Raw genomic sequence first — 27,140 nt, 5'->3', positions numbered from 1 at the left:
TATAAACGAGGAGATTCTCTTTGCATCCATACAAGTATATCCTGGTTACTAAAATAAATCCTGGTGACATCAATGAGGAGTGTGAACAGTTAAGCAGCTAGCAGCGGCAGATTCCTTGATGGCACCCTCACTATATATGAGGTGGTTTCAGGGTTGGTTTTTTTTACCTCCTCCTCTTCTAACTTGGGGTATTCCTGTCAGTATTTAAATGCCAGTCAGTCATCACATAGCTAATGTGAAGTTATTTTACTGAGAATCCTATCTTTATTTTGGTTAACGTAAGAAAATATGAAGAAAAATTCGTTTTCTGGATTATGCTTTCCAAAGCAAAAATAAGTTAGATGGGTGAAGGAAAACCCTCTGTTAAAGCTGAATTCAATTTGCAAAAGTGCCAGGGACTCTCTACATTCGAAAAAAGATTTTCCCTTAATGTCTACCTATTGTATGCACACTGATGCTAAAAATGGTTCCAGTTCCTCTTTTGCTTTGGTATATTAGTGCTAATTTGGTTGGAGAGGTAGTAGTATTAAAGCAGGAGGAGGTTCTGACTTTTAAATTTTTCTGGTCTAGGTTATTTCCTAAAATAATTGTCCAGTGAATGTCTTTTTCCTGTCTTACCTGTTGTTCATATCATGGCCACAAGGAAAGCCCAGGCCTAACCTAAGAAGCAAGATTGTATCTTCTAAAGAAGGGGAGGTTTGGGGGAAGATTGAAAGTATTTAAATTCAGATTCTTAAAAAAAAAAAAAAAAGTTCCTGTCATTTAGTCGGAGTTGTCTTTTTAAGCATGGAGTAGCCTGTCACGGGTAGTTACCAAACAAAAGCTCATTGGGGTGGAGAGGTTCATCATGATGACCTCGGTGATAATTTATGTTGGGTGGCCTTTTCTTTACAAAGTACTCTTGTACCAGAGGTGCTGAACTCTTGTTGCCAGCCATTGGCTTTGGCCCATACCATATTTTCACAGAACCGGACTATGTGCCCCCCCCTTCAGACTGTGGGCTTCCACCATGCCTGCTGAGTGGGCCGTGCGGGTCACAAGCTCAGCACCCCAGCCACAGCTGATTGGATTAGGATGGGCCCTTCACCCAAGGAAAGCGATCAGATTCTCTCTTGTGCAAAATCAGGATTCAAATTGTCTCCGATTAAGACAACTTTACTTTTATTTCATCTGATCATCTTACCAGGTTTCCCTGGTGGAGAGAGGAAATTGAAGACCAGAGAGGTTAAATAACTTGTCTAGAGTCTCACAGTTGAGAAATAGAGGGGTTATAAGCAAAAATGATCTCAGGAGTCCTGTACCTTGACCCCATCCTGAGTCTATCTGTCCTGCAATGTAGCGTCTCCATCTTGTGAGTAGGAAATTAGACAAGATGATCCCTGAGGTCTTGTCTCTCTAACTCTTTTGCTGAGAGTCCATGACTCACTTCAGATTCTTTGGCTTTATAAAAACCGTATGAGTATCCATCCCTTCAGCTTTGTAAATAGGTGACTTCACGGACCCTCAAGTGTGAACCATTTTAGAAGATGCCCCGTTGTGCGTGGATGAACTTAGTGTTGACATGAGTGAGTTTTCTAGTAATTTTCTTTTGTTATGTGTTTACCTTGTGTTCATTTCTAGTCCTTGGGTAGGCAGACAGGGTTGGTGTACTGGAAGTATATTTTTAGTCTGACATTAAAAAATGTATCATAGACACCAACACAGGAAGTAGTTTTTAGGTGAGTCAGTGTATAAATAACCTCAAAGAGTTTTCATAAAGGGAAGGTGGATCTTATAATTCAACAGGCCAGCTTCTGAGGCTCTCTTCCCAACTTCCTTTATTCATTCAGTGGTCATTTATTGGGCTTCTACTATGTGCTGGCATTTTTTGTACTTTAAGTCCTTATCTTTTATACTATAGTTTCAAAAAAACCTTGGCCCTTCTTTGTTTACTTCTCTCGAACCTGCAAGACTGCATTTTGAGAGCAGGGACTGTATCTTGTTCATCTTTTTGTCTCCATACTTAACATAGCCCCAGGCTGTATAAATACTCAAGGTGTACTCATAATAATTAGGAGCACACAGTCTAGTCCAGAGAGAAATAAATAAAAAATTACACTAATGTGTTCAGAGAGAAAGAAAAAATTACACCAATGTGTTCAGTGTTAAGTGCCCAGAGCATTCCATGAACAAAGAAGGGGAAATGATTAACTCACTGAAAGGTAATTTTTTAATTGAGTCTTGAAGAGTGGAATCTTCCAGGAGACGTTGGAATTTGTGACTTTCTGATATATGAGGCAAAGAAACGTCTAAGAGTAGCTGTATTTTGTTCAAGGAAACGAGAGTGTTTTGGGCTAAATTCTTGATCTGACACTTAAAAATTTCATGACACCTTTGGTTAAGTTAATGAAGTTCCTTGTACTTCATTTTCTTCGTGTATAAAATAGAGGTAATTTGTAGTGCCATCCTTATATGATTGTTTTAAGGATGAAACTAGAATAATACGTACGTGGCTTTTTCATAGTTAAGTGCTTGGTATGTGGTAAATGCTCAGTAAAGGTGAGTTATTGTTATTCTTGGACTTGAGCAGAGAAGAGGAGTGTGTGTTCTGGAGAGAACATAGAAGACCAGCAAGAAGGACAGCAGGGCTGAGTGTGCAAATCAAGCATCTGCATGGTTGCCGGCCATAGGCCTTTGATTACTAAAGGACAGTAGTTTTTAACTTTGGATCGAGGACCTTGAACTTGGGAGAAAAATGTGCATAGGTCCCATTCAGACATATTTTATTTGTATTTCTTCAACTGAATCCCCGACGTTATCTGTGGGATTCAGAGGTTTATGAGTCTCAAGGTAAGACCTCCAGCTTCATGATCTAGGGAGACCCCATGTGAGCTTCAAGTCACATACTGATCAGCACTTAAGCAATTGGAGAACACCCTAAAATAGAAGACATGGAAAATTTTCAACATCCTGAGGAGAAGGCATGGTTTAATGACATTTGACTATAAACATGTTGACATGTAAATTAAAATGTTTTGGAATAGGGTAATAATTTAAGATGACACCCACAAGGCATGGTTTAATGACATTTGACTATAAACATGTTGACATGTAAATTAAAATGTTTTGGAATAGGGTAATAATTTAAGATGAGAATAGAAGAATCTATTGTATCTGGAACACAACCTCTTCAAACTCTGCAGACTGAAATTTACAGAGGTGAAGTGACTTCTCCAGGGTCACCTGGTTTGCCTGTGAGAAAGTCAGAACTAAGATCCCTACTCTCCCACCTTGAAATGCTGTGAAAGAACGTGTGGTGTGTGAAGGACAGTGAGGCCATTCGTTAGACTGCAGAAGGATTCTGTATTGGAGAGAAAAGAGAAGCTGAAAGACGAAAGGGGCAGTTGTTGAGTTGCAGTGATGGCCAGGCAAGGGAATTTGGAGTTTGATCCTTAAGAAAAGAAATTGAAAATCACATCTCTAGTGCTGAAATAGAATGTGGAATTGAGGATTCGAGACTCATAGCTTGTTCTTTGTATTATAACAGCAGCTGGAAACTGCATTTCTTTTTTTCCCATTTGGACTTCTCGCATGGTGGTATTCCCGACAGGAGGGCATCTGTGAACTTTTTAATGGGAGAAGTCGTAAAGCTGGGTTAGGGCTGTTCGCGCAAGGCTGCCTTCGGAGGCAGGTAAAAATCTGACTCCCCTTTTGCTTTTCAGCTACAGACACAGCCATCGCTGCCACCACCAGCTGAGTGACTCGGAATCTAGGGGTTGCCAGTAATTGTGGGTTTAAGTCACAGAGGAAAAAGATAAGAGAAGAGCAAGGCTGGTTTTTCCACAATTAAATGTTGCCTCTCGGGCTTCTCTGACGGCAGGAATCCAAGAGGTCAGGAACCACCAGCCATATTATTTTTCTCCCTGGCTGCCTGCCTTCATTTGTATCCCCTCCTCATTCATGGGAATGAAGAAAAGGTGGGTTGGAAATAAAAAGCTTGTTCTAGCCTACTTTTTCCTTTACGAAACTTGTCAGAAACAAAGCTTTCCCGTGAAAGAGATGGAATCCCTTCTGGTAGCTGGCTTTTCCTGCTGGCAGCACAAAGATATTTTTGGGGGTGAAGGGGGGTGGGAGAGAAACACCATTGTTGAAATGTACTATTGTCTTTTTCCAGTTAGGACAGGGTTTTTCTCAGGTACTGCCCAGTACTCTGGTATTTTTGTATTTGCTATGGTTTAACTAGTGTATTAGTCAGATTCAAGATTTTATCCCTTGTCACTAAGGCCATGACGAGTGCCCTGAGGGCAGGGATTGTTTTATTGTTCTTTGTTTTTGCCACGATGCCTCAAGTGCAGAAGGCAGTTCAGCAGCTGGTCCTTTGTTAAGATTTCTGCATTCGTGGAATGTTAGAACTAGAAGGACTTTAGTGGATCCAACTTCAGTAATTAATGAAAGGGTACATAAAATGACTTACTCAAATTGTACAGCTAATAAGTGGCTTTACCTAGAACAAGAAACTGGTCTCCTAACTCCACCTAATGTGTGACATAATGGCAAACAGCTTGAGCTACGGAGTCAGGCACCCCTGGGTTCCTGTTTTGCCTCTTTCCTGCACTAGCAGTGTGGGCGAGCGTGGGCCTCAGTTTCCTCATGTTGAGATTGAGGCCGATCATCCGTGTCAGGCTGGCACAGATGTATGTGAAAAGGTAGGCACTCACAAATAGGAGCTTTTAAAGATCATTCTTTTATTTCTTTTAAAAACACAGTACCTTCTTTACAAGAAAACTCGACATTTCTATGATCTCTTCAATTTCAGAAAAGATAGCATGATTGATTTTGGTGGGGTAATCAGGCTCTTCGGAGCAGCCTAGAATGGACGAAAAATGAAAATTGGGCCCACCCACAGGAAATACGGGCCACCCCTCAGCACAGATTTTTGTAACCATCAAATCAGTTCTTCTAGCAAAGAGCCTAGAGATCGGGGTAGTGAGGGGACAAGTCAGAAGACTCCACTTACCTCCCAGGTGATGGGAACATAAATAAGTGTATGTGATGTGATGAGAGATGGGGAGGCCAGGGTCTGAGGGCCCAGCTGCCTGGACTTCCTGCTCAGCGGCAAGCTTTTGGAGGCAGAGGGGCTGCCGACAACAACTGAAAGGAAAGATAAGTTTTTTCAAAGGAGAGACTGAGGGAGATGGCAGGAGGGGAACAGCAGGAAAAGCATCCTGTTAGTGCAGGTGCCTTTTATTGAGGGAGGGGCAGTGGGGGTCTTCTGGGGTTAAGCCAAGGGTGGTTTTCGATTTTTGTCTCTCTCTCTCTCTGACACATTGCCTTCTCACTGCTCTTTGTGTTGCTACAAGGCTGTCCGTCACTTGGATACTGGGTGGCAGCCCAATGTGGTCCCATGGCTGTCTGGAGCTGGAGTCCGGGGAAGGCCATTGCCAGTTGATCAAGGGTAGGACCTGAGCTGCAAAGAATGCCCCAGATCCTGAATTCCCCACAGAAGCCTCGAGAAACAAATCCTCTATGTGAGGAACACTGGCCTGACTCCAGCAATAACACAGTTGTTGAAACAGCTTAGTCACCAGGGCGATGGAGGCAGTGGGGCACGGGAATGCTGGGGCTCCGATGTTTAGCCCTGAGAGCCAGGGCTCCCCGCCCACAAGCATTCCCTTGTTTCTTTGAAGCCCAACCATAACCCCCTCCCTGGGTAGGCCAGCGTGAGGAGAGAGGCTAAAACACTTGAGGACCCGGGAGAGGAAAAGAAATGGTCACTCCTTTTAGACACCTGATTTCTCCCTCTTAAGGATCCTGGTTTATTTCCTGGGTTACTTTTTTTGGCTCCCTGCCCGGGGCTAGGGTGTGTGATTTCGATATGGTGGTCGGGCCGGGAAGATGCGCTCATTTATCTTATCTAGAAAATATGGTGATTTTCTTAGCTTGTGGGTGTCCACGTGATGAACGAAGAAATTAAGAGGGCAAGTCGGGGTCCTTCTGCCTGATCTTGCTTGGATTCCTTTAGCAGCTGCATCGGCCAGTGCTCTTGTCTGAGGGACTTTGGGCAGATCTGGGCAAAATACTTAGCTGATTTCATCAGGATTTGGGGAGGACTAATAAACTGCCACAGAGTGACCCCATTCCTCTTCCAGCTCTTTGAAGAACTGACCTTCGTGTTTTCTCTTTATCCTGGACTACTTCTGCACTGTTTGTTTTGGAAGTTGTTAAGTTAAATTAGCCATCCCTTTCCTTTCCTGGTTACTGTATGAGAATGCAGCTGTCAGTCCGTGAACTCTGCCATCATCTATTTTTAGATTCAGTGTGAATGAAGCTCTCTTCTCTAATTGCTTTCAGAGAGAGGGGGGAGGCAGGTAGATTTTTGTAACCCATCAAATCAGTTATTCTAAATGCTCTGTGCATTGATGGCATCCTGGGGAGAAAGCAAAGAAGCTCACTCTGTGTTTCTCCCTTGGCTGTCAAGTATGTTTTCTCTCCACATTTATGTTGATTTTGGTCAAATGGGAAAGAGCCAGTTGCCATATTTGCTTCCCTGTGTTTTAACACTTGCCAGCTTGGATGGTTCTGATTTCTCCACTTTGTTAGGCAAAGATTGGTTCATTGTTGAGTTTCAAATTACTTGGAAAACAGGGAGGGTCCTTCTGATGATAGTTTCTAGGAGAGTAAGTAATCTTAAGCATGCTGAGAACGTGGAAAGTGCAGTGGGCCTCAGTGATCTCTAGATCTCTCTACCCTACTGTCCCTGCCAAATTCCAGTCTGCCTTTCACACAGCTGCCAGGTCTCGCTGCTTAAACATCTCTCTAAACAAGATGCAACAGCATTCAGAGCAAGCTTGTTCCCTTTGTCATCACACCTTTCCTGCTCTCCAGCCCTGCCTGTTCACGCATGATTTCTCCCGTTCTCCGCCATATTGAATTAGTTGATTTCTCCATTTCTCTGCTTACAGGACACTTTTTATGCTTCTGTGACTTTTTATACATCTAGCTCCCTCTGCCTGCAATTCTTTCTCTTCCTTACCTAATGAACTCTTACTCATCCTGTGAGTCACAGTTAAAGCCTCACCTCTTATGGATGAGGTGATCCAAAAGATCATGTATTCTGTGCTATGTCCTTTGACCACCCCACCCCCGCTGGCTGTTGCTCTTGACAGCTTTGTGCTGACTGTATACTTTATATGTACTCGAATGTAGTACTAACCACATGTGATTATACTTATTTGTGTTTTTGCCTGCCTTCCCTACTTTTCCGTGAATAATTAAGGGCAAGCTTTGCCTTGTATGTCTGTGTTACCCCATGGTTGATGGAGACTAGGAGATGCTTAAAAATATTAGGTGGAAGAAAGAAGGATCTGGACTGGCTGGGCCATAAGCATCAGAGGTTTCAGAGGCATATTGATTTCATCTTGGCAACACCAGCTGTTCTGGGTCCTTAATTCCTCATGGACTTGCTTTCCAACCTGGCAAAGGAAGCTTGAGTAGGTTACCGAAGACATGACATGTTATATACTTCAATGAATGCTGTATAATTTTTCTTCTCTGGAATCTCTTACAAGTAGTCTCATCTATTCTCTTACCCCTACAGACTTGGACAGGCATGATACATACCTCAGAGGCCAACTCTTTTATTGCTTTGCTTAATCCTTAAACTGAGAGAATTCTTTGATTTTTAACCCCTGAGGTTACTTCTTGTTTCCTTTGCTCCAGTAAGCCCTCTCAAGCAGAATATTAGTGCAACCCCATATTATAATATAGAGGGGGGAAAGGAGACAGGACCTCCCTCAGGATCAATTCCCTTAAAAGCTCCCCTTCCATCCAGTCCTCGGGAATAGGCACATTGTTCCCTGATGGGAACATTGGGCCAAATTTGAGGTATGTCATCTTTCTGAGGTGTGTGTGTGTGTGTGTGTGTGTGTGTGTGTGTACATGCACGCATGTATGTACATGTGTTGGGGTAGGGGAAGGACAGCAGGCATCGGAGAAAGAATGAATGCCACCCAAGCAGAGCAAACTATAGAGCACGCATGAGGGGTTTAGAAGGGATGGAGTAACAGAAGAAAATTGGGGTTGTAGAAGGATTTGGAGAAAGAAGGATGAAGTTAATTTGGCAGATGCTTCATGAATATCCATCTTGTAAAGACATGGGTGCTAATAGTTGTGAGTGGGATGGAGACAGTCCCTGGCTTTCGAGAACCTCTCGGTCTAAGTGGGAGGTGGGTAGGGAGAGAAATAGTGAGGTTGTTGTACCATAGTAGGGTAAATGTTACAGAGCTGAATGCGCAGGGTACTGTGGGAGTGAGAGGAGGGGTACTTCATCAAGTTTTAGTGACTAAGGGAAGGTGGGAGTGAATTTGTGGAATTCTAGAAGATGAACAGGAGTCTGGTATTAGTGGGGATGCAGAGTACTGTCTATAGCCCAGAGGAAAAGGAAACTTTTACTAATTCATCCTTTCAAAGAGGACACCTTTTTAAAATTTGGGGTGTTAGCAGAGACCTTGAGTGCAGCCACCATAGGTAACCTTGAGTAGCAGCCTTAAAATAGCAGTCAGCATTTGCTGAGTATTTACTGTATGCTGGGTCTGTGGTGAGCAGTTCCCACTTTATCTAATTTAATCCTCACAACCATAGGAGATGGACATTACCCTTATCCTCATCTAGGTAGAAAAGGCACAAAGTGGCCAAGGTGAGCTACAGTTCTAGGCAGTGTCTCTTCACAGCCCAAGTTCTCCCCCATATTCCAAGGCTGGAGGCAGAGTGCTGAGCTACACTCAAGGTGACCTACCACCTAGGTGGCAGGAATAGAGGGGAACTCCTAAGATATGAAACTGGGATGCCAACCAGGGACCAGATATTAGCCTGGTTGCTTGTTTGCTTACTTGCTTTTTTTGGGGGGGGGGCATTTAAGGAGTCTCAACTTTTAAATATTTTAAGGAGGACCAGGTAAAGGCACTGAAATTATTTTAGAAATCATCTCCCTGGCTGCAGTGTGAGGAACAGATAGGAAAGGGGCATTTGGTTGAGTTATTTAAAGCCTGAGATGAAGTGGTCTTGAGCAAGAGGAGTGACAACAGTGAGGGGAGAGGGGGGAATAAATCTGCAAGACTTGATGAGCAGAGAGTTTGCCAGCTTAGGTGGTTTGGCTCTCTGAACCAGGGAAGTAGAGATTTCCAGTGGGGAGTGAGCATGTAGAGCTGAAACCCAGGAGGGAAATCGAAACTTCAGAAGGAGATTGGTATCCCGGCCACAGGTGAGACCTCTCAGGGCAAGCATGGCAAGTGAGAAGAGGCGGGAGCTACTCTACAACCTGGTGACCACCAGTGGCTGTCTTTTTTCTATCCTATGGTACTTCAGATCCATTTGTTTACAAAACAGTTGATGTCCCCAGCTACTTTTCCAATGTACAGCGTTTAAAAGTAATATAATAGGGTACCACAGGGATAAGTGGATATTTTCCAAGAAGGTGTCACTTTGCAAAGGGCCCAGTTTGAGGAATATTTCCCCCATTGCATATCTCAGACTGCTTACTACTTCAACTAGGAGATGGTGTTCCACAATATAGCAAGTGATCATTTTGATGATGCTTAGAAAAATGTCTTCTTACACGTGGAAAATAATTCTCCCAAATGCAAACTCTTGACGTGATGAAGAAAAATGAGAGAGGTAATGTGAACTAAACTGTTAGGCTGCTTTGCGAAATAATTGTACTCATTCATTTTTATAACTGTGCACACCCAGGCCTGTAGGGCATCTTAAGAAAACAGCCAGGGCCAAATTTGTAATTAGCTGAGTCCATTTTTGCCAGGCCTAACCATGGATGTAGGACAGAGTTGGTTTTGTTATTTCCTTAATTGAAAGCATCAAGAAAATACAAGCCAGGTCAGAGAGTTTTTGATTGGGGTAGGAACGCTGGCATAAATAACCCCAGATTATATGTCTGCTGGAGGCTGGGAGGAGGCTCGTCTGTGCGGCCTCCTTCTGAGGTTACCCAAACAATACTTGGTGACTAGCAGCTCCCCTATGGAATGTGGGAATGCAAGTGAACGTTTTGAAATTTCTTTAATTTTTTTCCCCCAGGGCAAGGGCCTAGGAAAACCAAGGTTTCTCAGGGAAACTAAAAGTTTCTGATGACCATAAAATAATTCTTTATTTCCTCCTAATGCAACTTGCCCTCCCCTTTCTCCCCTTTGTTTCCAGTTTATCGGTCTACCCAACCACCCTGAACCTGGATGGAAGGTTATGTACCAAATGGTCCTGTCAACAGCCTTGGGAAGTAGGTCCCGTTATTTCCATCTTGCCAACATGGAAACTGAGACTTATTCAAGGTCACTCATTCAGAAAGTTGTAAGGATAGCATTGCAAAACAGATCTCTTTGGGCTACAAACTATACTATCTTGGCCGGCAAATGCCTGTTTCAGAAAGTCTGAGTGAGAAGCATCCTGATCGCTTCCTCAATGAAGCCTCATCTTTCATTGCTTCACCCCACCAGGGTCCATTCTTAACAGGAAGCAGCTGCCCTCGATTTCTTGGGGTGCCAAGAGTCTTCCTGTTTGTCTCCCTAACCATTTCTGGCTTACTCAGAGTCCTCTCTGGCTTTCTACTTGTCTTTGGAAAACCGACTGGCAAATGCTTTTCTTATGCAGGGCAGGGCAGTTTAACTGAAAAGTTTCCATGATTCCAAAAGATATGATTGGTCTCTGCTTCCCAATACAGAAAGGCATGGATCTTTCCACCTGTAGTGACACTCTGCAGTCGAAGTCCGCACGAAGAGAAGCCTGGAGTGCAGATTTCCTCATGTTGGAGCACAGCCTTTGTAACAGGAGGAAAATACATGCGAAGAACCACAGTGCCTTTCCATACCTCCTTTCCCAGTATTCTGAGTGAATTTTCCACCAAACCGAAATGTGTCTCCAGAGCCATTTGAGAAATGTGAAGCTTGGACAGCCTATAGGATAGGAAAGCTGCTGGTTTGGGATTGGTGTAAAAACCATGTGTTCCAAATCTATAAATGCCCTATATTGATAACCTTAAGCACTTTACCTCATGGAACTGGTACAGCCGGTGTTCTTGTTTCATAGGGAGGGTTCTCTAGGTGCCAGTGGTGGCTTTGGCCTTCCTGCCATTCTCCCAGGGAGTGCAAATTGGATTCTTCACTGTCATTATTTCTGGGGGTGTGTGGGGGGGAGGGCCCACACAGTATCCCGGGAGTCATAATGTTTTATTACCTGCAACATACTCATTAAACTGAACCTTATTTCCAAGTCCATTTGAGGCAGAAGGGAAAATGATTCAGGTGGCTAACTTCACAGCTTTGCTGGGTTCCTCTGCCCAATGCTTTCCTGTTTCTGAGTTTTGGGTTCCAGGGTGGATAGGGATTCCTAGTGGGAAGTTCCATGTTCCTGAAACCTGGTAATTATTTGGAATTAAAGGTAGGCATAAGACTTTCACTTCCTAGTAAAATGATGAGAACAGTAGCCAGTCCTTCATGCTTTCTGCAGCATTCTAAGCAGTTTTTCACGAGGTCACTTAATAGTCACAGAATCCTAGGAGGCAAGTTCTGTTCCAACAGGGTAAGGAGCCTGAACAACCATCCCGGTGAGGGGCTGGAGGAGAAGTGGAGTGCGGTGATATCACAAAGTCCAGCGAGAGAAGCTGAGAGGGTCACTTGAACCTGTCCTTCTCCCTGAGGTGTCTATTTTTTAAGTACACCATGAAAGACAGCAAAAAGCCATAGGACTACAGTTCATGAAGCTCTAGAAGCTCGATTCTGATGTTTCTAGAGGTGGGGCTTTCCGATTCCTGACTTCTCTACCTTAGGAATGAGGATACCTGCCCCAGACTGCACAGGAAGTAATGATGTGTGAGGATTAGGTGGAACATGGGATACAGTTCATGCACAAGAATAGATAGCTTAGGAAGAACTTTACTTGAGGGTGAAATGGAAAGAAAAAAGAATGGTGTTGTGGAGGCTGTATGAAAAGGGTCCCCTCCACAGGAGGACTCAGGTCACTTGAAACTTTATTAGCTGAACTGCACAGAGACTTTCATTTTTGTTTTAGCCTAGCTTCTGTTTTTAGTGAATTAATTACTGACATTTAGAAATCGAGAGAGTTTTAAAACAGTCTGCATTTCTGTCTTCTATTGACAAGAGCAGAAGGTCTGGTGAGACCGACCTGTACCGCCTCATGATGGCTGTGAGCTAGAGCTACAAGCTGCCGCCTCAACAGACGGAGCTTACTGCTCCATCCAGACCCAGCCTGTCCCTGATCACACACATAGGGGCGGACCCTGACGTAAACCCAGCTGGCCCTCGGCTTCCAGCTCTGTCACGCCACATCACGCCACACCACGTCACGCTTCTCCAGTCAGTTTTCTGAAATGGTGCTGTGTAGGTTTTAGCAGCTCTTCACCTCAAAGCTCGGATGAGAGAATTCCAGATACACAGCAAGCCACGCACATGGCCTCGGAGGAGCGTTGCTTCTCTCTCTTAGGTAGGAAGTTGTGAAGGGTGCTGGGTTGGAATTGAGTGGCCCATTGCACACAATGTGCTTGATTCAATGTGGGGCTCAAGCCTGAGATCAAGAGTCACATGCTCTACCTTCCAAGCCAGCCAGGTGCCCCTGTTAATTTTCTTTTGAAAGTCTGCTGTTTTCTACCAACAAAGGAAGTAGCAGGGAGTGGGGTTCTGGGGTGATGCAGACCCAGGTTTAAGTCCCAGGTCTGCCAGTTACTAACCTCTTTCCCACAGGATGGGTGTGAGGCCTGAAGGAGAGGGGGTCTACACAGAGCATACATATTCATCTTTTGGGATTAGTTTGATGGACTGTTTTCATCACAAGGTGGCCAGTCTTCTGTGAGCCATGTAAAAAAGATGGTTGTCTTTTAAGGCAATTTCAAGATAGTTGTCTCCCTCCTATTACCAACAACAATATGACCTCAGGCAAATTACTTCATATCTGAGAACCTCAGCTCGCTCACTAATCAAAAGGAAATATCCGTGCCCACTTCATAGAGTTTGTTGGGAACATTAAGTGAGGTAATTTAAATAAAAGCACGGAAGTCATATGGGCTAAATACAGAGTAATCATACATGAAAGCAGTGTTTAAGATTTGTTTGCTTTTAGTGGCGTGTTTTACAACAGTTTTTCCTTTAGGGATTCCTAACAGATGGGAATAACTCTTAAAGCTGGGAGCAGGCCAGGAGGTGAGTCTTCCTGACCTTCCCTGTCTCTGAGGCACCTGTTCTGAACGATGCTCATCCCTAATGTTTGTGGGGCCTAGGGCAAGGATGCCTGCGAAAGCATAGCTGTTGTATGTCTAAATACTTAAAAGTGATAAATCGGGCCAACAAAAATATTAAGCCAAGTTCTATTATCTGATTATAACAACTTTACCTTCATAATGAACTGGAAAGCCAGGTTTGAATTTAGGATTCTTGGACTCCTTGGAATTCTGGGCCAAGATGGGACTGGCCAAGGAGTATGGGCCCTTTGCTCTCCACCCCTGGCTCCATCCCCTACAAAAAGGAGCTTTGAGTGCTATGTGTGTGGACACCCAAACCTCCTTGCTCAGTCGCTGACTCTATCCCACTAACAGTAGCCTTTGATCACTTCTGAGCCCACGGGTACATAAATGGTTGTGTAGTTTACCTTGGGAGGCCAGATCTGGGGAAGACCCTCGGCCCTTCAAAGCCATGGAAAATAGGCTGAGGGCTGTTTGGGTAGGGTATTCTGGGGTAGTCCTGAGTTCTTGGAGCATATTCTTAGAGTAGGAGTAAGGGATTAGGTTCAGAGTGGGCATGTCCCTTTCACTTGAGGACGTACAAACTCAAAGTGGACAAACTCAAAGCATGGCTTCTGTCAAGCTGAGTGTCCCGCCATTTCTTATGTGTAGACTCGTATTTTCCCTGTTTCCCACGCTGAGTCTCTGTGCTGCCTGGTGTCCTCAAGTCCAGAGTCTCCCCTCAAACTGTGTGGAGGTGGGAAGAGGTAGACAAGACCAGGATCCAATGACTTTGTGTACACACTTCGACCCAGTTACCCTGTCACCAGCACCAAGCCTCACTGGTGTTTTCTGTCTTCTGCAACATGGGTGGTTTCAGATTTCGAGTGCCTTGGATGTCTATTGGACAGAATGGTTCACCTTTCCAGAATATTCCTTCTGTAGTAATTTAGGCTGTGCCCCTTTCTGTGGCTGTTAGAAGACCTACCTCATCCATTTTTCATTTTTAAAAAGATGGTTGCGTTCTCTGGTCTCCTCATGCTGTTACCATTTTTTTCCCCCTTGTGATTTAATATCCTTTGTTTTCCTTTACTGTTTTTTCTGTGGTATTTCAGGAGGGAAAGGAGGAAAATAGGAATGGCCAATTCAGTGTGTGTGAGGATTTAAATAGTACCAATAAAGTAGCGGGGCACTGATGTCCATTGACGGTTTCATCTAAATCCAAGTGGCCTCAAGTGCCTCCTTTCTTGCATTCTTTCTTTCTCTTTCAGGATTTCAGACAACTTGGGGTTCACATTGTCAAACTGGCTTCAAGTCACATTGGGCCAGTGGTTAGAAAGCGCTATTTTTCCAGACAGCAGTTACTAACTTTTCCCCATGTGATGTGTTAGGTGCTCAGGTTCCGGAGCTTAGAGTCAAGCGCCATCTCTTAACCCCAGTGAGAGCTGGCTCTCCAGGCATTTTGGAAATGTGATCTGTGCTTTTTTTGCCCCATTTAAGAGTCTTCTGTTGTTGAACTTGCTCAGCACAGTATAAAACAGATAAAATGGACAGATGTGATTTTCATTCATCTAATCCCCTTAGTGAGTTCCCTGGTGAGTTAAACCCACTTATGGTCCTTACTGATATGGAAGTACATGTGAATATTCAGTTGCACGGGTACGTGCTAGTTATTAGATTCTTATCTGTGTGTAAGTCTTTAACTTTGGAAAAGCCCTTCACCTTATACATTAACTTTCCCCACAATTTGCAGAGGGGTCTTGAGTTTTTGAGCAGTAACAGATCCCATATTCGAGAGCTTCCTGGGAGAAATTTTAAGAAGGATGTCTTGAGACTAGAGTATGTTCAGAAGACAGCTACTTGAATCATGTCTCTGAGGGGTGGTTGGAAAATTGTTATCAGAAAGGAAACAAGACTCAAGCAGATAAAGTATGGGTTTCAAGTACATAAGGCATGTTTGTGGAAAAAAGATCTCACATTCCATGGGACTCTTATGGGCAGACCTAGGAGCAGTGTTGCAAGTCTCAGGAAGATAAGTGCTGACCATGAGTCACAGTCTGACCATCTGAGCTGCTTCAGAGACAGTGAGACCCCATTTCTGGAGGTGTTTAAGTGGAAGCTCTTTGACTCCTTGGCAGAGTGCTAATGGAAGGGACCAAGCATCCAGCCTCAACATTTATCCAATGACTTTTAAGTTCTCGGATTTGGAGACTTGGATTTGGAGTTTGTTAGGAACTACTATGTTTCTTTTGTCTTGTTGGTTTCCATGGCAGAGCCTATGAGAATTTTTGAGTTCTTCCCAAAATACCTTCCCAGATGCCATTTCAGAATTGTGCATCCTTTCTCTTGCAGGAGAAAATGCAGAAGTCTCCATGGATGTTTCCCTGGCTTACCGTGATGATATGTTTGCTGAATGGACTGAAATGGCCCATGAGCGAGTGCCCCGGAAACTGAAATGTACCTTCACATCCCCTAAGGTAGGATGCTTTGATGTCTAAGTTGATAGGGTTTTTATTTGGGTTGCAGGTACGTGAGAAGATTTACTTTACAGTTCATAGATACAGTCCTTACTCTTGGTATGCATGACCCACAAAGGTTAGTCATCATCCTTTGTCTTAATAGAGGAAAGGGTAAAGCAGAGTTTTTAGGTCCTTGCTCAGGAAGGAAGAATGTCTGTTTGAAGTGATGTCGTTGTTTCTCTGAAATTCCTCCGTAAAAATAAACTCTTGGTTCTCTGCTTAAGGGCTGAGAGTGTCTGAACAATGTTGCTAAGTTATTTTAAGGTATGAGAATCTGTTCATATTGGATCAATGCTTGTATCTGCTTCTCTGTTTCTTTTCTTTTTTTTTTTAAGATTTTATTTTATTTATTTGACAGAGAGAGATCACAGTAGACAGAGGCAGGCAGAGAGAGAGAGAGAGAGAGAGAGAGAGAGAGAGGGAAGCAGGCTCCCCACTGAGCAGAGAGCCCGATGCGGGACTCGATCCCAGGATCCTGAGATCATGACCTGAGCCGAAGGCAGCGGCTTAACCCACTGAGCCACCTAGGCGTCCCATCTGCTTCTCTGTTTCTTAGGCATCTCTTTGTTGCCAGTTAATGTACAGGTACAAAGACTAAAAATCCCAGTGAACACCACACACAAAAAGAGGCCCTGAGGGAGGAAATCTAATTTCATTTGAGACCTGGGTCTTCCAACCCATTTTTAAGGCTCTCCCTTCTCTGGTTCTTTCAGAAGGACTCGTTCAACCACCCATGAGAGGAAGGTTGCTCTCATGCATTGAAAATAGGGAGACATTTTCTTTTTGGCAGAGGTCTTTAGTTTTATGATTTCTCATCAGTGAAAATGCAGAGGTGGACTCAGTGGCCCTCAGAGGATAGTAAGGTTCGATGGTATAAGGACCAGGTCACAATGAGCCAGGGGCCCTTTTTGGGGGCAAGTATCGTCCTCACACACACGCCTTCCCTAGATTCTGACTCCTGTACCTGTGAAAATTTCTGTGAAGATGAAATGGAGCCATAGTTACTGTTACACTTGGTTACCCACAGCCCTCAAGGGTGTTGACATGAAGCACCCTGAGCAAGGTGATCACTGATGTCCCTTCAGGTGCAGAAATGGTCTCATTTTTTGCGTGTGAAGTACACTGAAGCACATTCTTGATTATGTCATTTGTCCCTTGGTATTGTCAAGTCAGTTCCTTTTAAAGGATTTGGACAGCTTTGTAGTACCTGCTCCATTGATCAGGTCAGTTCCTCTTCTCTCCTGGCCTCACTTGTGCATCTCACTGCAAAGTCAGGATTCCCTGTGGGATGGGAGGAGTGGAATGTTGAAGCTGCGGAGTACCGTGCCCCAGCTGTCCATCCTACCCCGAAGAGGAGTAAGGTGGGAAGGGGCAGGTTCACAGTGTTAACATTAGGTAAAAGTGTGGATTTGGAGCAAAACACACTTAGCTCCAATTCTGGGCTGTATCACTGATTGTATGTAAGGCCTTTGGTAAAAGTAGTTAATCTGTCCCAGCTTCATTTGCATATCTGCAAAATGGAATAATAATACCTGCCTTGGGATTCTGCATAAGGATTAGGTGAGATAATGAACATCCGCAGGGTGACCTTATTATTTAATACCCACTCTGGGTTGTGTTTGAGAATGAAAGGGGATGTTAACCAGGTGGGCCACCAGGACTCTTATGGGCAAGCCATGCACCCTATACATAGGACCTGCTGGGTCACCTGCTATTTATTAACTGTCCCTTCCCCAGGTTTCCTAGGGGGAAAGTGTGGTCTGAGGACCAACAGCGCCAGCATCACCTGGGAGCTTGTAGAAATTGCAGATTCCCCAGGTCAACCCCCAGACTTTTTGAATCAAAATCTCAAGGCATAGGACCAAGGAATCTGTGTTTTAATAGGATTTCAACTCCTTAAGTTCAATAAAATTTGAAGATTTATTTATTTATTTTAGAGAGAGTGAGTGTGCACATGCACATGCACTTGAGCGGGGGGAGGGACAGAGGGAGAGAGACTCTCCAGCAGACTCCCCACTGAGCACGGAGCCAGATGCAGGCTCTATCTCCCAGCCCAGAGATCATGACCTGACCTGAAATCAAGAGTTGGGTGCTCAACTGACTGAGCCACCCATGCGCCCATGTTTGATAAAATTTAACAGTCATTGCCTTAGATCCTCTGCTGGCTGTCAATTATAGCACACACCCCCTGCCAAAAGTTATCTGGAATTGTTTGGGATAGGCGTTTCGGGGTAGTCTGCAGGAAAGAATGAATGGTAGAGAGAAACTGGAGGTAGCAGGAGAGGAATAGCTGACATTTTCAGACCTTTGCATGCAACGGGGGAAATTAATTAAAACCTTTCTGTCACTGCAAGTTGAATGCATCTTTCAGAGGTGAGACTGGTTGGATATCTAAGTTAAAGGATATAAAGCCTTGGGATATGGAATTTCATCTTCGGAAAAGGGAAAAGTCATATCTCACCTTCCTTAGACACCGGAGGGCGTTGAGAAGCAGAGTGAGGGGGAGGTCATTAAGAAGCCTGCAACTGCTTCTTAATGATGGCTGCTTAATTATCTTTAGGATGTGTTGATCCCTTTCAAGAAAGATATTAAACCTTGAAAAGTGTGAAGGAGATAAATCATCAAATCTCTGCTTTTTGATTGCAGTGAAATTTAGTCTTGAGTCTGAAGATTAAATGAGAAATTGCTTTAAAGCTTTTTAGTCCCTGGTGGATTGTGAAGTCGAAAGAAAAAAAAAAAAAGTCAAGTTGCCACCTGCTGTAATTTGTCCTAATTAGCCAGTCTCATGCTGGAGTTGGGGGAGTGCTGAGGGGGATGGGGGAAAGGAAGGAGGGGGGAAATGTCTTTCTTCCTAAATGCCCTAAATGCTGGCAGAACCTCGGTGCATAAGGAAGAGCCCCCAACAGGATACAGTGAATTTGTCTCCAAGACAGGTAGGCCAGGCCAGGATCCCAGAATCTGATGTGTCTGATTTGTTCAACTTCAGTAGATTTGTCTCATGGAGTGGTAGTGTTACCCTCTCTGTAAGAACAGGGAAGGAGAGGACACCCAGAGAACCAGGATGGGGGAATTAGAAGGAACCCCAGAGATCTTGTTTTACTTAGGAAGAAAGTGAGGCTGAATGAGGTGAATGATATTCCCCCCAGGAGGGGGCCAGACCTGGGCTAGATTCTAAGTCTCTGAGCATGGAGTATGGTGCCTTCCTTACCACAGCACCATGCCTGCCATTAGGCATGTCTGAGACAAATCACTCTTCTCCCTGCTGTACTCAAGGGTCCTCTTCCCCATCAGAGTTGGAGGCTGGACTTGGAAGACCCATGTCTCCAAGCCAGTACTTTGGGACCTTGGGTGAGAAACACTATCAAGTCAGTGGCATTAGACTGAATAAGTTTTGTTCCCTTCCCTCTCAGAAATCTCAATTTGTAGAAATAAAACAAGACCTTCAATGGAAACATATCAGAAAGTCTTTTTCATACTATTAACACAAAGGGTAATCAACTTGCTTAATGAAGCTTAACCTGAAGCCAAATAAGAGCCTCTAATGTGTTGTCAGTAGTTCTTGGAGAGCCACAGTACTCATCCTGATCTGTAACTGTAAATGAAAGGAGCAGAGGAAAGAGAAAGAATCTACAAAGGAAGAATCGTCTAGTCCACAGCTGAAGTTTGGGAAAGAAGCAGGAAGCTTTCGGGGTGCCTGGGTGGCTCAGTGGCTCAAGCCTCTGCTTTTGGCTCCGGTCATGATCTTGGGGTCCTGGAATCAAGTACCACATCGAGCTCTCTGCTCAGCGGGCAGCCTGCTTCCCCCTTTCTCTGCCTGCCTCTCTGCCTACTTGTGATCTCTGTCTGTAAAATAAAATTTTAAAAAAATCTTAAAAAATTAAAAAAAAATTTTAAAAAGAAGCAGGAAGCTTTCTACAGAAGAATTTTTAAACTCTCATAAGCCAAATGTAGTCAACTGGTAGTTCTGAAAGAGCCCCTCAAACCTTAGATGATGAAAAACTATAATGATTGATTAGTAATGTCTGCTATGATTGAGGAAGGGAAGAATGAAAGCCCAAAATCTAGATGTTAGCCTCCTCCACCTCTACTTTGTCTTTGCCTCTATACAAAATTTTGTTTATTACACTCTTAAGTTCTGACTGTCCAATAAAGAATCCCCAAGATCACAAAAGGGCCAGAGATCCTTCATACACAAGTGAGGACTCCTTGTTATTTTCCTTCTGATTTCTTCACTGGAATTTTTATTCTGAAAATATAAAAAAAAATCATGTTGGTCCTGAGAATGTAGGCTTAGGAACAGCAAATGAGGTCTTTCGTTTCACTGGATCAAGAGGTGCACACCCAGCAAATATTGGAGCTGACGTATAAACCCAAAATTGATGGCAGGCACTCATCTCTTTTATCAGGAAAAAGTCCCAGGCTGCTGAAGCTCATGCCTGTACGTGCCCATATTTACTCCCCTACTCTGACCCCTTGCCAGAGACATGTAGCCAGGAGTCCTGGTGAGGTAGAGCAGAATTTAGTTTTCAAAAGCAACCTGTACCCCTACTCTTTAAACTCCTACAACCATGCTCTGAGTGGTAGCTTTTCCATCCTTGGCAGGAAGTACAAGAGGTGTTCTAGAAAATGGGCTAAATTTGGTTTAATTAAAATTTCTGCTCCCTTCTGCCATTTTACCTCTTGGGCACTTAGGTAGAAAATCCCAAGTGGGCATCTCTAATAAATTAATTTCATTATTACCTTTTATCCCTTCTGTCTTCCCCAAATTCTAAGTGCTCCTTGACTTCTTTTTCTATCAGATCAATAAAAGAAGGTAATTTCACCTTTTTGTAGCTTCTCCTTTGCGCCAAAACCATGAAAATAATTAGCCATTATCTAAGAGTGTGATGAACGTCAGCAAGGGCTTTCTTCTGAACGTTTCAGAAGTTGACCGGTCCATACAGCCTTTGAGGGCTCCAGGGATGTGCTGCAAATAAAAAGCCCTTGCAGTCCTGGGAGGCCACCTTAGTCTGATGTGAGACTTAATGAGGACTGAAGAACTGAGAAAGTGTTAAGAGATAGCCAGGGTTTCTCTTTTTTATCTAAAATTTCTGGTTCTAGGGGCACCTGGGTGACTCAGTTGGTTAAACATCTGCCTTTGGGTCAGGTCAGGATCCCAGGGTCCTGGGATCGAGCCCCCAGATCAGGCTCCCTGCTCCATGGGGAAACTGCTTCTCCCTCCACCCCCTGCTTGCTGCTCCCCCTGCTTGTGCTCTCTGTGTGTCAAATAAATAAATAAAATCTTAAAAAAATAAAATTTCTGGTTCTGCCTCAAATGTGTTTGGGTTTTTTTGGGTGGGGCGGTGAGGGGAAGCCGGTGGACACCATGTCCATAGTGCCCTATAATCTGTAGCTCTAAGGTATCCGTTTTAGCATTAGTGATATGAGCCAAAGGTAAGACAATTCAGACATAGTCTATTGGAAATAGCGATTCTGTCACAAACTCTCTGTTCTTCTTCCAGACCCCAGAGTATGAGGGCCGTTACTATGAATGTGATGTCCTTCCTTTCATGGAAATCGGGTCTGTAGCTCATAAGTACTACCTTCTGAACATCCGGCTGCCTGTGAATGAGAAGAAGAAAATCAACGTCGGGATTGGGGAAATAAAGGATATTCAGTTGGTGGTAAGTGAACCTAATGGATCCTGGCAGCATGGGACATTAGAACACTGGCTTAGAACATTGGTCTGTGGGCATGTGTATTGGAAGCAAACTCCATCTCACTTTTGGCATCTCCATGTGTCAATTGCTTCACCTGAGAAATGGAAAACATACCTATGATGGCTGACAGCTTAAATGGAAAGTAATGCAATCATTATGTCCATTTAAGGTTTTTTAGTAATGGTCATGATGGCATAATAACACCAAGATAAAAATAATTTTTTTTTACATGTCTTGCAAGCACAAATGTTAAAGAGAACAGTGGTGTTTTAGGTTTTTTCCATTTGATTTGTTTAACAGGCAAAAAGATAGAACATGGAGCAAGAGGATTTTTGGTTTTTTTTTTTAATCTTAAGAAAGTCACATATAAAATACATATTTATTGTAGAAAATTAGGAAGCACATGTAAACATATAGAACATAAAAATGACCTGTAATATCTAGAGAAATAGTCATTGTTGAGGTTTTGATATATCTCCTTATAGTTTTTTCCATATAGATAGATACATATATCCTTACCAGAAAAAAGATCCTACCCAACTGCCTTCTTTGTTCCTTGTTTTTTTTTTCATTTAAGAGTATATTGCGAGTTTAATATAAATATACTTTGCAATGCTGCTTAGCATTCCACTAAATTTACCTTAACACATTTTACCAATACCAACATTTTGAGCATCTTAAAATGTCTCAATTTTTCAATAAAAATCCTTAGAGAAGAATCTTTGATCATGTTCTTAATGATTCCTATTGTATAGAGTGAGTCCATTTTTTTGCCTTTTATTTAGATTTCTACAGTGCCTGAGGAGGGGCTAGGGAGGACGTGAAGAGAGTATATGCTATGACTGCTAAACTCTTAATCTTGAAAGTTCGGCAGAAAAGATCTGCTTTCACCTCTCCCCAAAATGCATTTGCTGATAGAAAATAACAATAAGATATATTCACCTTCAAAATTATGATTGGTCTCTATTTAGGGAATCCATCAAAATGGAGGCTTCACCAAAGTGTGGTTTGCCATGAAGACCTTCCTTACGCCCAGCATCTTCATCATTATGGTGTGGTATTGGAGGAGGATCACTATGATGTCCCGACCCCCAGTGCTTCTCGAAAAGTAAGAGCTGATTTCAGAGCACTCTTAAGGAACACTGGCATCCCTGATCTGCCTGTCATGGTCCTGGTTTTCCTGGTGTCTAGTTCAAGTGGTCAGTGTGTTACTTGGGCTGATGATTAGATCGTGAATCATCCTGGACTCTTCTCCCCGCCCCCGCCCCTGCCTTCAGCTTTCACATGCAAATTATTACTAAATCCTAGGGATTAAACCACTCTCACATTTCTGGCTCTCTATTCTGTCTTTGCTCTTCATTCCCATGATCTGGGGCAAATCCTTTCTGTCACAGTGAACAGACTGTCTTGCTCCTAAGCCAACCTTCTCAGCTCCAGAAGGACAACACTCGTAGATACATCCCCTTTCTTTCCCACATTAGTGACTTTTCCTTTCTGCTGGATTATTCTCATTAATATACAAACACATTATACGTGGTCTTAATCATCTACACCTGATGATTCTTAATTCGTAGCCTCACCCTCAGCCTCTCCCAACCCTGAACCCAAGAATTCCAGCTGTTTGTTTAACGTCTTCACTTGCACAAAAATGTAATGCACACAAAGGACAACATTTTATTTCTTCCCTCTTCAAGCTTGTTCCTCTCCCCAGCACCCAGCATCCCCATGGTAGGAAATAGCAGCTCCATCCTTTTAGCTGCTCAGGTTAGAGAGTAGAAAGTAGGAGTCATCCTTTACTTCTCTCTTTTCTTCAGACTCCTCATCCAGCCCACTAGGAAATCTTGCCATATCCAGCGCTACCCCACTAATCTAACTCCCCATCATTTTTCATTTCTTACCTGGAGAATTGCAAATAGCCTCTCAACTTCTTGCTTCCACTGTTTTCCTTCCTACAGTCTATTCTCACAGCAGCCAGTGTTCCCGTTCAAGTGTAAATCAGATCTTGTAACTCTTCTGCTCCAAGCTCTCTCCATTGGCTTTTCATTTCCTTTGCCCTGGCCTATAAATCCCTTGATGACCTGGACCCTTGTCACTTCTGATTTCATCTCCTATCCTCTCTACCACTTGATGATGCTCAAACATGCCTGGTATGCTCCCACCTCAGGCCTTTGCACTTGCTGTTCTCTTCATCTGAAATGCTCTTTCCTAGATATCTCTGTGGCTCAATTCCTATTTCCTTCAGGCCCAGCCATAATGTCTCTTATCTTAGAACCTTCTTCCTATCTCCCTTATATAAAATAATAACCCTTCTCTTTCGATTCTCTTACCTTGCTTTATTTTTCTTCATTATATTCTCTATTTATTTGTTGGCTTTCTTCCCAGACCCCTCCTTTCACCCGTTCTGAATGCAAGCATCATTATAGCAGGATCCTTGCCTACTTTGTTTACTGCTATATCCCCAGCATCTAGAATAGTGACTGGCACATAGTAGGAGCCCAATAATTTGTTGAATGAATGAATTTGTTGAATGAATGAATGATGTCACTCCACTGTTTAAACTTCTTGTTGGATCCTCAGTCTTTTCAAGATAAGTTCTCTAATGGGGCAGGTGAGTTTCTTTACGAGTTCAGCCTTTTTTACTTCTCTGATGTCATGGCCTGTCATTTCCTCATGTCCTGTCATTTCCTCCATGTGCAGATCCCCAAATGATTCAGGCTTTTCCCTCTGCTTGCAGTACCCTCCACCTCCCCAGTCATGACTCATAAGTCCTCTCAATTTCTGTCTCTTTCAAGGTTAGAAGTCCCTGAGGCAGCCTGTTCACACTTGTGTCACATCTCTTGACACACTACATTTGGCTTACACTAATCTGTCTCCATGAGTAGAAGAGTACTACCTCACTTAGTTATCTTTGGCCCTAACAAAATGCCTGGCATGTGATCCTTGCTTAATTAACACTTGTATTTCATAGGTATGACTGAAAGTATGAATAAGTCAGTGAAACAATTAATGATATTTGATAGAGCAGTGGCAATTAATAGGGTAGTAGGGAAAAAGCAAAATGAAAACTAAACAAGCAGCTAAAAGGAGTTGTATTTCTTGTTGTTTTGAGTAATTTCTTATGGAAACAAGCATGCTGATCCAAGTCATAGTTGCTGTGGAGGCTATCATCATCACAATAATAATTATGAATGTTTTTAATGATCAGGTTAATGATTACCTGAATAGGTAGAAGAGGATAATTATGTTCAGAATAGTCTTCTGTTTAAGAAGGCAAAGGAGAAGAAAACATTGTAGGAAACTCTTAATCTGATGTACCAAAATAAAGTACAGGGTACTACGGAGGTTAGCTTCAATTCTGTAGAAAAGCTAACATAGCCTTTCTTCATGATGCAGTGGGGCCGACAAGATAAGGCATTTTGCATCTAGGTGTAGGAACTCATTATGAGAGCTAAGAAACTAATCATACAGCTTCAGTCTCAGTAGGTAGCATCTCAATTCCCCCAAACTAGGTTGGGTTTTTGGTTTTGGTTTTGGTTTTGGTTTGGTTTGGTTTGGTTTGGTTTTTGAAAATCTGTCTCCTGGGTGAATAAAGTGGTTTTCCTGCTGTTTTCTCATGATCAGAGTCATCTTTGCCCTTGGGATTTCCATGACTTTTATCAATATCCCAGTGGAATGGTTTTCCATTGGGTTTGACTGGACCTGGATGCTGCTGTTCGGTGACATCCGACAGGGTATCTTCTATGCGATGCTGCTGTCCTTCTGGATCATCTTCTGTGGCGAGCACATGATGGTAAGAGCTCCTGAGTGGGGAGAGACCGGGGGTGAGACAAGGTAAACCAGTGGTTGCAGGACTGAGCTCCGGAGTCAGAATGCCGGTTCAAATTCTGACTCCACCACTGATTACCTAGCCAAGTGGACTCTGGCAAGTGACTTTCTGACCCAGAATCTTCAGTTTCTTATCTGTAAAATGGATTTTAAAGGCCCGGTTTATAGGGTTTTTGTAAGATTTAAGCGAAATAATGTGAGTGTTTCACAGGAAGTAAACACAGCAATGCCAGTGACTATTACTGTTTCTTCTGCTTTGGCTTCAGCGCTGCTTGTCCCCAGGACCAAGGTAACCCCCAGAGAATGTGGGTCTGGCTTTTTCCAGGGGGCAGTTTGTCCAGGTGGCCTAGTAACCCCTGTTACCCTGAAACACTGACCTCCTTGATCTCAGTTTGCCCAGACAGAGGGATCGAAGGTAGTATGGATCAATAAGAATGGTGGGGTCCTAACATCGTGGCTCAGGTGATATGCCAGCTGGAGCTTGGTCCTGTTGGGCAGTCAGCTTCATAGTAGTGGACTGCTTTTAAACTCTCCTAGGGTTTCATCATTGCTTCTGAAAACTTGCAGTGCTTCTAGGAGAGCAGTAAGAGGAGAGAGAGGTGTTTGCTGATGGCTGGGGTACCTGGGGTAGGCGGGAGGGGTCCTCCCGTGGTGATGCCCTTGGCAGCAGGGCTAGGAGTACAGGGGACTTGGGTCCAGCAGTGGCACAGCCAGCCACAGGGGATTTGTGTGGACTGTCGCACCTGGTCTCTAGCCTGGGTGCTAAGATTTGTCTTCTGCCTTTCCCCATGTTTGCACTCTACATTCCTTCATTTTCTGTCTCTTAGCATCTTTGTGTATCTACCAAGAGGAACCACTCTTGCTTTTAATGGAGATAGGGAGAACATATGTCTATTTTCCCCAATCATGAGAGAGATTGATCTATCTCTTGACGTATTTTAATGCCTTGAAGTCTTTACCTTGTCCTCTGGAGATCCATCCGCCTGAACAAACACAAGTGATAAGACATAATTTAATTTGGAATGAGTTATTTTGCAGAGCAGAGAACTTCCACTGCTGAGGGTACAAGGCCTTTCTTTTGTGTTCCCATAACATCCTGTTCCAGTGGCTGTGAGAGCCCCTATGGATGGGCTGTTAAAAAATGAGGTCCTCTGGAACGGAGATTTTGGTCTTACTCATTCTCATATGCCTTGAGTCTAGCATGATGTGTGGTATACAGTCGGTGTCAGCAAGGACTGTCGCAATGACTGACTTACCTCCAGAATTGCTCTGGTCTCCCCAGTTTCATTCTTCATTTTGGTTTCCTGCAGGACCAGCACGAGCGGAATCACATAGCGGGATACTGGAAGCAAGTTGGACCGATTGCTGTTGGCTCTTTCTGCCTCTTCATATTTGACATGTGTGAGAGGTGAGCAAGTGGCTGTGGGATCCTGGGCTGAAAGGTGCATCCCCATGTCCACCGGAGCTCTTCAGGAGGAGGGGTCAAAAAAAGGAACGGTGGCCGGGAGCTTGTGGGACAGAAGCATTGGACATGGTCACATCATCGGATAAGGATTGGGCTGAAATATTTGGGCTGGTCCTGTCCTTCAAACTGTTTCTCTTTAAGTCTGTGAACTTTTCTTCATCTCCACACACTCCCTGCCTTCTGGCTGAGAAGTAGAGGATGTGTGAAAAGGAAGATCCCCTTTTGCTTCAGTATTAATTGTCTTTCCATCTCTTTTTTTTGCAGAGGGGTACAGCTCACGAATCCCTTCTATAGTATCTGGACCACAGATGTTGGAACCGAGCTGGCCGTATCCTTCCTTGATGGCTTCAGGGTTTCATTTCTTCCCATAGCTGCCTGGTGCCCCCCAGATCATGGTCTAAGTCCTGCTGATGTTCTCCATG

The 27,140-nt window shown here is 43.6% G+C and overlaps 1 protein-coding gene across 1 annotated transcript in view; it reads left to right on the top strand.

Moving 5' to 3' along the window:
• The window catches only part of WLS (Wnt ligand secretion mediator), a 100,609-nt gene that overhangs the window by 51,046 nt on the left and 22,423 nt on the right, over positions 1–27,140 (top strand). The window contains exons 3-8 of the mRNA XM_032870074.1: positions 15,563–15,687; positions 21,231–21,392; positions 22,400–22,536; positions 25,050–25,218; positions 26,564–26,661; positions 26,983–27,046. Coding sequence (XP_032725965.1) covers positions 15,563–15,687; positions 21,231–21,392; positions 22,400–22,536; positions 25,050–25,218; positions 26,564–26,661; positions 26,983–27,046 — 755 coding nt within the window. The remainder of the gene's footprint in view (positions 1–15,562; positions 15,688–21,230; positions 21,393–22,399; positions 22,537–25,049; positions 25,219–26,563; positions 26,662–26,982; positions 27,047–27,140) is intronic.

Source organism: Lontra canadensis, unplaced genomic scaffold, assembly GCF_010015895.1.
Source record: "Lontra canadensis isolate GAN:19392208 unplaced genomic scaffold, GSC_riverotter_1.0 scaffold40, whole genome shotgun sequence".
In the NCBI taxonomy this organism is placed as follows: Eukaryota; Metazoa; Chordata; class Mammalia; order Carnivora; family Mustelidae; genus Lontra; species Lontra canadensis.
This window is presented reverse-complemented; position numbering and strand designations above follow the sequence as displayed.